Raw genomic sequence first — 14,796 nt, 5'->3', positions numbered from 1 at the left:
CCCGAGGTCTGTGGTACCTTTATATGCAAGATAAAGACAGAGTTACTTTGAATCTGCTGCTTTTTCAATTTAAAATAGGAATGTGGCTGTGTCTGTATGCAATAATAAGCTATATTTTTAGTCTGTGTTTTCCTCAGCTCATTTGTAATAAATAGATAGTGGTTTTTGAAAGTGTAAATAATTAACTTTATTAGAGAAAGTATTAGAAAAGTTAAAATACATCACAGTTCTGCCTCTGAGTCAGATGATAATAGCATGGTTATGATAAGATTTCATCACCTTTAGAATATTAGAATGTACATCAAACTTCCTCATCTGAAAAGGAGGAGCAGGAAAAAAAAAAGAAAATGCAACTCTGTTATAACATGCAAATGTTCTCAGTACAGGAGCAGAGTAGGCTGGACAACAAATTACATTCTAGAGTGCAAGAGCAGTAGATCCAAAGCCTTTAATACATTTTTAATTATCACTGGTGATCATTTTTTTTTGTTTTGCTTTAGTCGAGGTGTCTCTCAATAGAGCTAAAATAAAGACAGCCTTAAAATATATATTTTTAGAATTATGTATATCAGTGTCAGAGATGTTTCAGTGATGTCATGAATGAGTATCTGAAAGAGAATACTTTTTATTAACTAGATAGCCGGGGTAACACAAAGTCAAATCTGGCTTCAGTTCAAACTTAAAAAAATCAAGGGTTTTATGAGTAGGTGTTTCTTTCTCACTGTATCATTCAGACAAAGGAAAACTCAAAATGAAATTATCAAAACCTGCTTGGTTTGCAACCATAATTAGTAGTCAGGGTTAAATTGAAAGGAAATGTTGAAATTAAAACATATGGAATGAAATATATTTCCCATTTAATCTCTGACATTAAATTAGGATAAAATGCAATGTGGTTCCCATATTACAAAGGCAAAAGAATTAAATTGCATTGAAAGATATACTAATTGATTGCTTTGTTCATTTTTATACTGCATCATTGATCTTTCTTGGAGCATTTGAATGTTTTAAATATTTCTTTCATCCATAACATTGATCAGAGCATGTAACATTTACTTTTCAAGCCATCTGTATTTCAGCATTGTATTCCTGATTTTCCATAAATTAACGTAAAAGCTAGTCTAATATATTCTTTCTCCCGGGGTTTAGATGAGGAACCTTTCTTAATTCTGGCTGATCATCATGAAATAAGAAAAATTAGCACTGATGGATCCAACTACACTTTGTTGAAACAGGTATAACCATAGTACCATGCTCTAAGTTTAACTCAATACTTTTATTTTTTTCTAAAGTTTGCAACTGACAGAAACATCATCCTATAATTGGCATTGTGTGCACCACAGAACAACTGCAGTGCCTTCAGAGTTATTACAATACGTTCAATTGACTATTTTTTTTCTGGATTTGACATGATTAAAGCTCAGGCAGTTGTTTTGTCAGTCATTCTGATGTACTAAAAAATTATGTTATTTGTGATCCTCTTCCATCACAATATGTTTTGTGCAATTTGTCTATTTCAGTTAAAAAAACCCAGAAATCCCCACCTATTTGGCCGTGTATTATTTGGGCTACTTGCTGTCATAATCTAAATCTATTTTCAGACAGACAATCCCCATATTTATTTGGTATTACAAAATGTGAACTCTTGTCTTTGTGTAAATCTAATTTTTAAAGTAATTACTCTAAAACTTTATAACAGAGAAAAGAAAAAGTGAAAACCTCCAAAAATAGAATGTCACTGTAAATTAATGAATGTAAATACAGAGCTGCCATTTTTAGCAGTCTGCTGTCCTTCTATGCTTCACCTAAGTGTAGTTATTTACCACAGATTAGATTTCTAAAATATGTTTTAATAAAAATATTGATTTCCTTGAATGCTAATGGATCAATTGTAGTAAGACTAGGAAATTATTTACTCCCCATCAATATCACTAGGCTTTTTGTAACTTCTTGTGTCGCTGTGCTGTGCACTTAAATGTCACAAGAGAGGTGCTCAAGTCTTCACAACCGTAATTATGAAATTACCCACCTTGTATGAAGCATTGCCTTTATTTAAGCTTGGACATTGTCAAAGTCTGTCTGTCCTCCTGAAATCCTTCTGATTCCCTCTCGTTTGCATCTCACTGCCTCTCTCCTCTTTTGCTGGTGTACCTGTCCATAGATGCCTGTGAAAAGAGGGGAGCCACAGGAGATTTTCTTCGTGGCTGGTGCTGATAGATGGCCCTGCATTCAATGGGCTCCTTTTCAATGCTTTAGGGAGCAGCTCCAGCCACTGAACAAAATGTGTGTTTTCTCCATGTTCCATTCATTCACTGGGCTGACAGACACCTCTGCTGTTGAACCCACTGGTCTTTGCTCCTGCAGAGGCAGCATTTGATGTGAAAGCCAAAGAGGGATCTTCACCAGCAGGACAGAGGGGTTGTGTCCCTCCTTGTGTCCTTGTAGTCCCATGATGGATTTGGCTCTTTCCTGCACGTCTGGCAAGCACCAGAGTGGCTCTGGCAGAGGAGCAAATCCACCCTTCTCTCTGTGTATTTGTTCTGTGATTACCATTCTAATAGTTGTCCATATAAACTCAGAATAAAGGAGCTGAAAGTACAAGCTCCTTCAGTCTTCTCTGAGTTATGTGCCAGCTTTTTCCTCTATTTTCTTTTCCTTTTTTCTTTTTTTTTTTTTTTTTCCAAATACACATAAACAGCACAACTGTTTGAATTGTGTCTCATGTATCGTCTTTGTTTCCATTTCCTTCACTCCTAGTCATCAAAATCCTCAGGGTTTCAATAGACAGAGTAGATAATCTTCCTCCTCATTATTTGTGATTTTTATCTCCCTGTTTTTAAGTGGGACACCAAGGGAACACAAATCACAGCCAAGGATATATTGTGTGCTGTGTGTAACAGAAACAAACCCACAGGTTTAAGATGAGAGACTGAGGCAGCTGATGCCGTTTGAAATCTTCCCTATTCCTTCTAAAAAGCAGATTTCTTGTGAAATGACAAGAATTATGCTAGGAGGGCTTAAATGAGATATGTATATGATTAAGAGGAAATTATGTCTGGACAGAGAACTCTGTAACAGACGTGCAGAATTGTTTGCCTGCAGTTGATGTTCTGATAAAAATTGAAACTAAACTGACCCCAAATATAACACTTGAAACCAAAGATGTGCAGGCAGTCAATTCTCTGTATTTGTCTTGATCCTTTAGGAAACTTTTACAGTGTTGTGGAATATATAGAGATAAGGCCATATTTTTTACAAATTGCCGACTTTGATTTATAGGATATTAAAAAATTTTATGAAGCATTATTTTGTATTTGTTGACCTGTTGTCTCCTTGGTTAAGTAAGAATTTGTCGTGGAGGTTTCTCTGTAGATGCAATTATACAAACAGGAGGAAAAGAGGCAGGAGAAGTGTTTTGCAGCCCAGTTACGACTGACAGAGCTGCAGCTGGTTTTGTGAAAAGTGTCTGCATGTGCATGATATTTTTGACAAATAAGAGTGGTCTTCCTACACTGAATTGTTTCAGGCTTTTTATAACGATGATTTGTGCAGCCTAACCCCTCTTTTCCTGTACATTTTGATCAAAAGGTAGATTTACAGTAATTACACAGCAGTAGATGGCGGATAAGCCGTGTATCAGTTTCTGTTCGATTAAATATTGTCCTTACTTGTTTACTTTGGAGCTGGCTGGTCCAGCACCTCCCTTCCCAGCAATGAATTACACTAAACAGCGAGGCTGCTGATCTGCCTGAGAGCAGGATGCCATTGGGCTGATAAGGGAATTGATTAACTGACCTTGAATTTATAGAGGCAGTACAGACCGCATCCACTCCTTTCAGCGCTGCTGCCCCGTATTTTCATTGATAACAACAACCTGGCATATTAAGAATAATTGTTATTTCACTACCTATCAGAATATTCAGTAGGTTATGGGGCAGATAAGGAAATAAGAGCCATCACCTGAATGCAACCCTCTTCTTACTTATCAGCCATTTGGGATGAAAAGCCATTATTGTATGACTGCTCCTCCCAGCGTGTTGGAGTAACTCAGATATAATCACCACTCTCTCAAAATGTGTTGGCTTTGTAATTGGAGCCATGGGAGATTCCCAGATTCCTGCTGGATCCCCAACTTTCACTCTTTTTGTATCTACCACTGTGTCTGTGTGTATCCACACACACATATATACAAATACATATATATAGAGTACCTATAATATAGCATCTAAGAAGTCAAAACCTCCTCATTCAGGCATTAACATTAATGTGTTTTTGCACCACCACCATTTCTTACTCTCCCATTTAGTTTGCCAAAGAAAGGCCAAAGGTAGTTATCAGCAGTGAAACTGATGAAAAATTAGAAGTATTTACTGCCAAATTTCATTTACGTAAGAGCATAGAAAAACACAGGAGCCTCATTTAGTTTCATGTATCATCTGCATTTTTTTGAAGTGACACAGTTAATTTGGCACCACATTTATTTCTGTTACAGTCTTTGTCTTACTCTGTTTACAAATAATGTATGGAAAAGAGAGGAAAGTGCTTCAGAAATATGCAGACAGTAAAATAAAGCATTAGAAATATTAACTGTGTTTTGCATTCTGAATGCTATCCAGCAGTTTGTGTTCACACATTTGAATAAATGGACTTTTTTTTTCCTGTTTTTAGGGGCTGAACAATGTGATTGCAATAGACTTTGACTACAGAGAAGAGTTCATTTATTGGATTGATTCCAGCAGACCAAATGGCAGCCGCATAAACAGAATGTCTTTAAATGGAAGTGACATCAAGGTAATTGAGGATTAATAATGTCACTACTAGAATTAAATTTTTTGAGTGCTTTGGGAAATGCTCCCTCATACATTTAACCCAGATTGTGAGGCTTTGGTGTATGAATACAAACGCAGCATGAGCTAGTGAGTCCTAGTAAAATTTAATTGCATTTGTATCTTATTTGAAGTAAAGATAGGGACAAGGAGAACTGCATTTAGGAGCTAAATTCCTTATGACTTATCTGACAGTTTACTGAATTGGCAGTTGCATGTGGCTTCCAGGATGCCAAAGAAAAAAGAGAGCTATAATTAGGTGTAAGCTGTGTAAATACACTGGTGTGTTATTTCTTCCTATGTAACATTTTCTGTGATCTTCAGTTTGTTTTTGTTTCACCTCCACTGCACTGATAATTAAAGTAACTCAGTGTCTTTGCTGTGAAGGGTAAAAGTGCATTCCCATTTCTGCACAGCCTGTTCTGCCTCTGTAGTGGATTAAGTTCACAAATCCACAATAAAGCACATTTGTTGACTTGTGTGAACATTTTCCCAGAACTGGTGATAAGCAGTAAGGAATTCTTTGTTTATTCTATTATGTCTGACCTTCTGAAACAGGGACCTAAATGAGCAGCAACATATCCTGTGAGTTTTCTTCCCTCTCTGCACACCAATAAACATGCAGAGAGAAAAGATTTGTGGTTTTCATTCTCAGCTTGGTGTGTGGACTGACACAACCTCAGAGCACATCAGCTTTGCTCCTCATGCGAGTTAGGGTTTGAAACTCTCTGGCTCCAGGGAACCCCATTTGCATCCTTCACACCAAAATAATTGTTCTTAAAAAGAAAAAAAAAAGCAAGTGGATGAAAATCTTCTGGAAAATCTGATTGCTTTGGGGTGAAAGTAAAATCCACCATGCACTCAGTGTGGGGAAATAAATAGAAAACTGGAAAGTGGGGGTTCAAAATCCATTAAATCCTTGAATCATACTTATTGTCCTTAAACAGTTTCCAAAGCATCCTCCTCAGCTTCTGTCCCTTCTGGATGATTCAGTGTTATATAAGGGCTGGGGATTACTCAGACTCTTTATTTCTAATCCTCACTATTTCAGCAACAAAGAATTTTTCCCTGTTAAAAATGTTCCAATAACCAGGTAGAAAACTATCAAAACAATGCTTTCTACTGATTCATTATTAATTTCATTTTTAAGAAAAGGTTTCAAAAGGTTTCTCCATTTATAAGAAAAGGTTCCAAAAAGTTGAACAACCACTAGAAGAAAATTAGGATGAGGACATGGAGGATATTTCATTTCTTCATCAATCTGCAATTTGCACAAGTGTCATGTTCATGAAAATTTTAGTCATATAGGATGCAAGATTCATAAAAATAGGTCCATTTCATTTTCATACAAAAAACTGGGTTTTTGTGTGAAAAACTTGGCCCAGATTTGGCCTCTGAAAGCTAAAAAAAAAGGTGAAAGAAATTAAAAGAATTATATACTGTAGCTGTCTCATAGTCTGTCAGTAACCTTTTATGCAGTGCCAAATTTTTGTGGCTCTGACTTTCTTATTAGGTTGCTATAGGACATACTTAATAACTGACATTATTAAAAAATAGTTCAAATGAAAGTATTATAACTTTTTATTTAGTTATTTAAATGCTGGTATTATTATTTGTTATCTAGCAAACCTGTTTGCATCTTTTAATGGGGTTTTTTTGTCACGAGAGATAGTTTTTATGATTTTTGCCCTGATGAATCTCTCGTTTTATTATCTTCTCACTCGTTGTGTTATTTTTTGCTATAAATAGATCAGCTCTCAGTGTAAGTGATGCCATTTGATGTATTGCCTTGGATTCCCCTTGCAGGAGACGGCATTTCTTCAGCACACCAGCTCTGGGAAGCCTGATGGCATCTCATTTTTCTTCTGCCTCTGCCCATGGAGGAGATACTTAGAGAATTGAAATGACAGCTTTTTCACATGGCTGTGTTCAGCTGTTAGAACAGAGTTTTATGGAGAGTTTGGATTCAAATGTTGGTGGGAAACGCAGTCAAGAGCTGGACCACGCACATGCAGTGTCACACTGGTGGTCTCAGTGGCTGGGACAGGCTGAAGTGGCTCTCCCAAGGAAAAGCCATCAGAAAGAGAAACTCATTATTTTGGTTGACGCTTTAGTGTGTTATTTAGACAGCCAAACCACTATCTGCAATTTCAGAGTTATCTATTTCTGCATGAAATGTCCCTTGTGCCAGTGCGTGCAGCAGTTGCTGCAATTACACATTTATAGACTGGTGAAGCGGGTAGTGTGCAGGTTTTAGAAATTAGAACCTCTTATTCCCATTAAAAAAGCAGTGTATGCTGGAATTTAACTTTTTTAAAAGATTTTTTAAGGTGATAAATTATGTAACAACCTGAGAAGGTGCTTTTACATATTCATAACTATAAAATTGATTTAAAGCATCTAACCATAGCCCTTCTTATCTTGAAGGCTTTTCCATGTCTTCAGATGGTAAATAAATTTAAAACTAGCACATTCAGTTATACATAATACAGGTTTATACATGAAGCTTAAACTCTGGTGCACATGCTGTTGGTGATGAAGATAACAGTAAATTAGAATGTACACCACAGTAATAAACCCATTATTAGTGCTTAAAAAATATATATTTTCAAGTATTGGTTTCTGATCTGTGGGGTTTTTTTCTGAAGTTCTAGTTGCACAAACCTTAATCGGGAATGAAATAGGTCAGGATAGATCTAAAATCCATTATTAGTGCTTAAAAAATATAATACATTTTCAAGTATTGCTTTCTGATCTGTGGGGCTTTTTTCTGAAGTTCTAGTTGCACAAACCTTAATCAGGAATGAAATAAGTCAGGATAGATCTTCTCAGGAATAGAATTTTCAAGCCTAGAAGAAAATGGACTCAAATGATTGTGAATATTCAAATATTACTGAACACTTGACATGAAGTACTCCCAGACAAGCCAGACTGACTCATGCCATGATGAGATTTGTAATCACATATATCTAGAGGAATTTGTTCAAGTTCCAGAATTATCCAAGTCATCAAAAACCCTGAGAATAACACATCCCTGTCAGTAGTCTGTAGGCTTTCCAGTGACTGAATTACTTTTGTCTCTTAGCAATGTAGTATTTTTAAAATTTACCTAATTCTTGGGAAGTTCCTCATTCTTCTGCCACATGAATGCTGGAAATAAAAGCACAGTATTTCCTTTCCAGCCAGTACCTCTGAGTGCTCTCATGGTCTCTCTGTCACTGTGACATATGGCACTACTGTGACATTAAAATGAAGGATATGCTGATGGAGACTGCAGAGAGAAATGGGGAGACGAGCAGCAGATGTGCTCAAGGGCACACCGTGGGGAGAGCAGCCACATCTCCACTCTGTTCTGTGGAACAAAAAATGGAGTATGAAATGAAAGAGAGAAAAGTTTGATTGATTGATTTATTTATTTAAAATTCAGAGAAAACTAGGTACTAAGATGAGAAATGAAAGATCAAAAGTTTGCATTTTTTGCATAATGCAGAGGAGTTGTTCTTTTCCTCTTTACAATATCATAGGATGCTCCATTCTCCTTCACTAGGAGGAAAGTGTCACATTGTTGTAGCTACTTAAGAAGTGTTATTACCTGACAAGTGTCAGTGTTTAACAGTGAATAATACCCAATTTTTACATGCTTTGTCACTGTACCAAATATCCAGTCTCTCAATATCCTGGCATCAGAATTATTGTTCCTTTTCCCAGTTATTTAGATAAATAATTAACGTAAATTTTGCCTTTCCAGGTAGTTCACAATACAGCTGTTCCCAATGCCCTGGCTGTCGATTGGATTGGGAAGAATCTCTATTGGTCTGATACTGAAAAGAGAATTATTGAGGTGTCCAAACTCAATGGCTTGTACCCAACTGTCCTCGTGAGCAAGAGAGTGAAGTTTCCCAGAGATCTGTCCTTAGATCCTCAAGCTGGGTATGAAGCAGCCAATTTTCAGTACTTCCTACTTAATCCTCATTTGATATTAATTTTTTTTTATTCAAAAATACATAGGAGATAATACTTAGTTGTTTGTTGGTTTGGGTTTTTTTTAATCTAATATTTGTTGATAGGACAAAGTTGTTGTGTTGGTCTGGACTCTACCTAAACAAAGAAAAGTAGTGTTTTTCCTTGCATAAAAATATAACCTATCTAGTTTGCTATTTTTTTTCAAGATAAAAGTTATTTTCTACTATTTCTTAGAACTATAATTTAATTTTCTTGCAACTGTACCTTTTCTTCCCTGTAATATTGGGGAGTGAGGATGCAGACCTTTGTTTAATGTCTTCAAGAGATGAATATATGGGATCTTTCTGTGGTTGCCTGTGCATTACTGAGTATGCAAAAATCACTGTACAAAGTTAATACACAGAGTCCCAGTCTTTCAGGAAGACTTAGATGTATAAATAAATAGTCATAATAACTTACTGGTGGGGTTTTTTTTGTGTGTGTATAGACAGCTTTCCAAAACTGTTTTTACGTTGTTATTGCTAAACATAAGCCTATGTTCATTTATTTTAGTATAGAATTTTACTGGAAATAAAAACTCAAATTCAGAGTTATAATTCGAAATGGTGTTGCTTGAATCTTGGGTATGGTTTTTTTCTGGTTTTTTTTTTCCCTCACAAATGAGAAATGCTTAGTGAATTATCCTGCAGTTTGTTTCCAAAGAAAACATTTTCTGTTGGAGAGAGTGGAGGAAGTTCCCTGTGTCTGCTGCTTGTGTGGAGCAGGCTGGGTGCCAGCACACTGCACCTGCGTGTTGTAGGATACCTGTCACTGTTCTTAGGGCCACCATCTCCTCCTGCACACAAACTCTGTTCCAGGTGGTTATCAAGGGTATGAGCTGCATCTGGATTCTGGACAGCCTGTCCAAAGCCTGTAGAGCAGAATCAGCTTCCCAGCTGGAAAGATCTGTCCTGAGGTTCTGAGTAATGGCACACAACAGCAGCCACATGCATCCGTGTACTAAATAATGGGATTTTTCTTCCTTTATGGCAAACGTGCTCTGCGTTGTGGTTAAATAGCATGTTGAGGGGAAAATTGCTGCTCAGCTTTCTGACAGTCTTTCTCAGTGTTTCACCCATTTTATACCCTCTGTGTGGGAAACCGTTTTAATGTTTTGCAGCTAGTACTTCCCGAAGCAATTCAATTTGCATTGTGTGGCTGCATAACAGCAAAAAAATGTTTTGTAACATGTATATAAAAAAAACTAGATGTAATACCATATTTCTGATAAATTTATTAATGATGCCATTTATGCAGAATGTGAGATTCACAAAGTCCAGTTTGGGTGAAGCTTCAAATTCTAAGGTGTCAAGACTAAGCCATTTAAATGCACATTTTATTAGTCCATAATCAATTTAATAAAATCACACCTACCATGGGGATTCCTATTCAAACCCTTTACATTCAGCACACCTATTTACAGACAGGTCCAGCAAGCTAAAAGATTTATCTGGAAGGTGGAAATATTGTAATGACTGATTTATTCTTGAGATCAACTAAATAAATTAAGCATTGAGTCACAGAATGGTTTGATTAAGAAGAGACCTGAAGATCATCCAGTTTCAAACCCCCAAGATGGGCAGGGATGCCATTCAATGCCCCAGGTTGCTCAAAGCCCCATCCAGCCTGGTCTTGGACACTTCCAGGGATGGGGCAGCCATGGCTTCTCTGGTCAATTATTGCTGCTGAGGCCTTGCAAAGGCTGACCTAGAACAGAGACTAGACAAAACTAAAGGATAAAGTAGGGATTTATTAGAAGGATTCAATAGATCCACCTTGGGCAGCACAAGCGCCCAGCCAGGGCTGCACCCCAGGTGAACCCAAAATGGTCATAAAAGGGACGATCAGTCACAAGGTCTCACACTTTTATTTAAAAGTTGTGCTCCATTTGCATATTGGAGTTATTTGTCCAATTACAGCTTTAGCTTATGAAGTCCCATCCTTCTTGTTTTTCTCTCTTCAGCCCACATTTGTGCTCTTGGTGCTGAGATTTGGATCATTTGTCCTTGGTCTCCAGCTAGAGCAGGAATTATTTTGTCTCCCTACTCTGTGAAGGGAGCTCACCATCCCCTAAGATGAAGCTCAGAACTACACACTAAAGCAGCACAGAATCTGAAAATATAAAAGCTAAAACCTGAAGCATTACAGTTACTCAGCTGCTGTGTTTTGTTCCACAGATACCTGTACTGGATCGACTGCTGTGAGTCCCCTCACATTGGCCGGGTTGGGATGGATGGATCCAGGCAAGCTGTGGTTATAGAAACCCAGATTTCCAGACCTATGGCTCTCACCATAGACTACGTCAACCACAGACTGTACTGGGCTGATGAAAACCACATTGAGTTTTCTGACATGGATGGAACTCACAGACATAAAGGTTGGTCAGCATTTCAGTTGTTTTTCTTTTTGATGCTTTCAATGTTATGCACAGTTATGTAAAAATTGTCCTTTAAAACCTTTTTCCATACTTTTTTGAGATTTTTTTTTTCCTTTTATCAATATTTTAAAATCTGCTCTTCATTTTTGTTCTCTGCTATTGATATGAATAATTTTTAAACTTGCAGTGCTATGTGTTTGTGGCAAAAATATCAAATAGAAAAAGAAGCTCTAGGAACACAAGCAGTAATCTGAGGCACTCTTTCAATTTTTTACCCTGGCATATATAGACAGGTTCTTGATTAAGTCACAAAGTGAGTGAAACTTGCTGTTAAAAGTAGAAGGAATAGATCCTCTGTGCTCTGTGTCAGGATAGAGGGCTAAAATCAGCCTTTTCTCCTACCTCAGAAAGCCTGGAAAAGCTATTAGTCTGCTCAGCATGAGACCAGTATTTCAAATGTAATTTGGGGCTTTCCTGGTAGATGGGTGAAATAATAACTTTTGAAATACTTATGTAATGAACTCATCTTTATCCCTGTGTTTTGCTTCTCACCTGACAGATAATTAAACAGCTTGTGTCATTTATCTGTAAAGTATGCAAAAAAAAAGTAGAATTCTACACTATGATGAATTGTTCTCATATTCCAAATTGTATAATTAAAGAGCTTTCATTTTGATTCAAATATATGAAATAGTATCAGTCTACTAAGTTTTTTGGGGGGTTTTATTTGAGATGAAATTGTTACCTGAGCTCCTTCCTCAAGCTTTACCCAAATCTCAGCATTGCTGTATTTCTGGTAAAACTTCATGGATCTGGGCTTTTTTGGGGCTTTTAGCTCACACTGGGTGCATCCAGGTCTTCTCCGAACCACAACTGATGAAGTAACTACTTTATTTTCAGATCAAAGGTTCACCATGAAATAAAAAATGGAAACCAACAAGTTTTCTAGCCCTTGCATTCATGAATTGTAGGTTATAAATGCATCATTAATAATTCAATGTCAGTTTTCTGAGATGGTAGATTGGAGGCACTCTAGCAGTAGTTACGAGAGCTGCAAATATTCCCATTAATCTCAGCATAATGTCCATGGTTTTTTTGGGATGAACACTGGTCAGTTGTAGCCTGCTCACCTAAGCAGCACTCAGATATAGCCCTGAGCTGGAATCCTGCTGACATTCTGCTCTTCTGACAGAGGAAGCCAAGCTCCCTACTCCTCTTGATGTCATTCCCTGTGCTGCTATCCTGCTTTTTGTTCTCATAAAATTATCCTCTTACTCTTCTTTCTGGATCTTTCAAAGGAAAGAAGTAAATAGTAGCCAATATTTCTCTCTTAGCCCTAAACTGACCACAGTGGTCAAACCTTTCACAGTCTTCCCTTTCAGCCTGAGAGTTTCAGAATTTTTCTTTCCCCAAAACTGTCCTCATGTCACTAAATTCAGGAGATAGCTGCAAAATTCCAGCCAGACCATCTTCAGTGTCCATTGCCTTGGTCTCCAGCCTGTGGGGTTCTCCTGCACAACTGGATAAAATCAGTTTCAGCTGCTCTATATCTGCAGAGTTAATGTCTTCTTCTGAGGATGCCTGGTCCTGGAGAAGAAGGAAATTTGTCACAATGCCACAGCAAATTTATCCAAATTTGGTACCAGTGAGGTATCTGAGGCAAGCTCCAAAAGCAATAGTGACTTTGTGTAAAGCTGGTGCCATGCTGCCTTTGAGGACACATCTCTTTGAAGTCCAGATGGTGTATAAATATTCAAGCCATAAGAATTGAGCTTTGGTAGAAAGATCCTGATGTATTTAAATGATGTGAAACAAGGTTTTTTCCTTAGGCAATCATTGTGGAGGATGAGGTTGGAAGAGACCTCATGGATCACCTAGTCCAACCTCACAGATCACCTAGTCCAATCTTTTCTGGGAAAAGCGTGGTCGAGATGACACACAACCATGTCCAGCTGCATCTTAGAAGTGTCCAATCCACCATTTCCTTGGGAAGATTATTCCAATGGCTCAGTATTTTCACTGTGAAAAGTTTTCCTCTTGTCTCCAGCCGGAATCTTCCCAAGAGTTCCCAACCTGTTCCCATCACCCCTTGCCTTTTCCATGTAAAATGGGAGTCTCCATTTCTTTGCAGCCTCTTTAAAGGCTGGAATGTGGTGGTGAGGTTTCTCTTCATAGTGAACAAGCCCAGTTGTCCCAGCCTTTGATCTCACACAGTTTCCCAAGCCTTGGATCATCTTTGTGCCCCTCGTCTGGATCCTCTCCCACGTGCCCGCACCTAATGCCTCTTGTCGCTTTCTGCTGTCAGAGTTTCACTCAAAACATCATTAACAAATTAAAATGAAGTTGTAGAAAGGTTTCTGTCGATTTAACAAGACAGTGATAGAATGCTTGGTGTCTGAAACAGATGAAACAACCCTGTGGGTGCTCCAAGGAGAGCTCTGACAGTTTTGCAGAGTTCACACTTAATGATCAATTTGCCTTTAATCAATGTCTTTTCCTTTTCTCCCTGCTTTCTCCTGGAACAACCAACTAAAAGAAATTTCTTTGTGATTTCGCACAAAAATAGAAATATTTTGGATGATAAAATTTAACCATTGTAAAATAATTATTTTAATAGGGGAAACTCAGGGAAGTTCAGTGTTTGGAGCTGTGAAGGCCCCCCCTTGGCCTTCTGATATCTGTAATCCACACTGATAAGCACTTAAATGAGAAAGATTAATTTTATCTCTTGCGATAACTGTGTTCCTTGAAGGCTTCTTTTTCACATGGATTTCATGGTCTGTTTTCCTTTGTCATTTTGCACATTTTGTATTGTCAAAGTTAAGTAAGGGGGAGATGGTTGAGTTTGCTCTTACCCTTTGTTTTTTTGAATGGAGAAGGATAAAGGCACAGATATGGCAATCACAAAATACATTTTCATGGAGGAGAGGAAAAAGTGTGAACAGGAATGCTGTGAGTGATGCAATCTGAAGTGCTAATAATGGCAAACTAAGCATTTTCTCACCTGCTTCTGTGACCTCTGAGGATAAGGCTGCCTTGCTCTGAGGGTTTTTTTCCTGAGACTTTGATTTTTTTGATCTTAAATTGTCTGTTACAAAATGTATCAGAAAATGCCACAGAGATTTCAAAAGACACAGCAAATATAAGTAACTAGTCAGAATTAGTGGATTTCAAATCATTAAGGGATGGTATGAGACAGTGTGCAGAGTTGTGTGCTCCACATCACACAACAGTTTTAGGCTAATTTAGGACAAACACAACAATTTTAGGCTAATTATTGATATGCTGTCTGCTAAACCATGGAGTATTTATTACATGCAATGGGAGTTTACATGTATTCAGATCTTGGTGTTAATATTTCTTCAACAAGTACGGGGTTTTTAAAGTTTGTTTGTTTCTTCTGAACCTTAAAGCTTTTTGAGGAGAACATCTGCTGCTTTTCTCTTGTAAAATCCCTCTGCATTTCAGCAGAGAAATTCTCTTTTACAATTGCCAAGAGACTCGTAGTAAGAATTTTGAAAACATGCTAACTAGGCCAGAAATCTCAGAGTGCTTGGGAGCTCTTCTTGGCGCTGGGGCAGCGATGACCTT

At 37.6% G+C, this 14,796-nt stretch overlaps 1 protein-coding gene across 1 annotated transcript in view; it reads left to right on the top strand.

Annotated features, from left to right (window-relative positions):
• Positions 1 to 14,796, top strand: part of LRP1B (LDL receptor related protein 1B) — a 375,345-nt gene that overhangs the window by 271,470 nt on the left and 89,079 nt on the right. Inside the window, exons 55-58 of the mRNA XM_059476167.1 lie at positions 1,150 to 1,235; positions 4,669 to 4,791; positions 8,575 to 8,756; positions 11,006 to 11,205. Coding sequence (XP_059332150.1) covers positions 1,150 to 1,235; positions 4,669 to 4,791; positions 8,575 to 8,756; positions 11,006 to 11,205 — 591 coding nt within the window. The remainder of the gene's footprint in view (positions 1 to 1,149; positions 1,236 to 4,668; positions 4,792 to 8,574; positions 8,757 to 11,005; positions 11,206 to 14,796) is intronic.

The sequence above is a fragment of the Ammospiza nelsoni genome, chromosome 7 (genome assembly GCF_027579445.1).
Source record: "Ammospiza nelsoni isolate bAmmNel1 chromosome 7, bAmmNel1.pri, whole genome shotgun sequence".
NCBI classification, from domain to species: Eukaryota; Metazoa; Chordata; class Aves; order Passeriformes; family Passerellidae; genus Ammospiza; species Ammospiza nelsoni.
The sequence above is the reverse complement of the archived record's forward strand: the minus strand, read 5'-3'. Positions and strand labels throughout refer to the sequence as shown.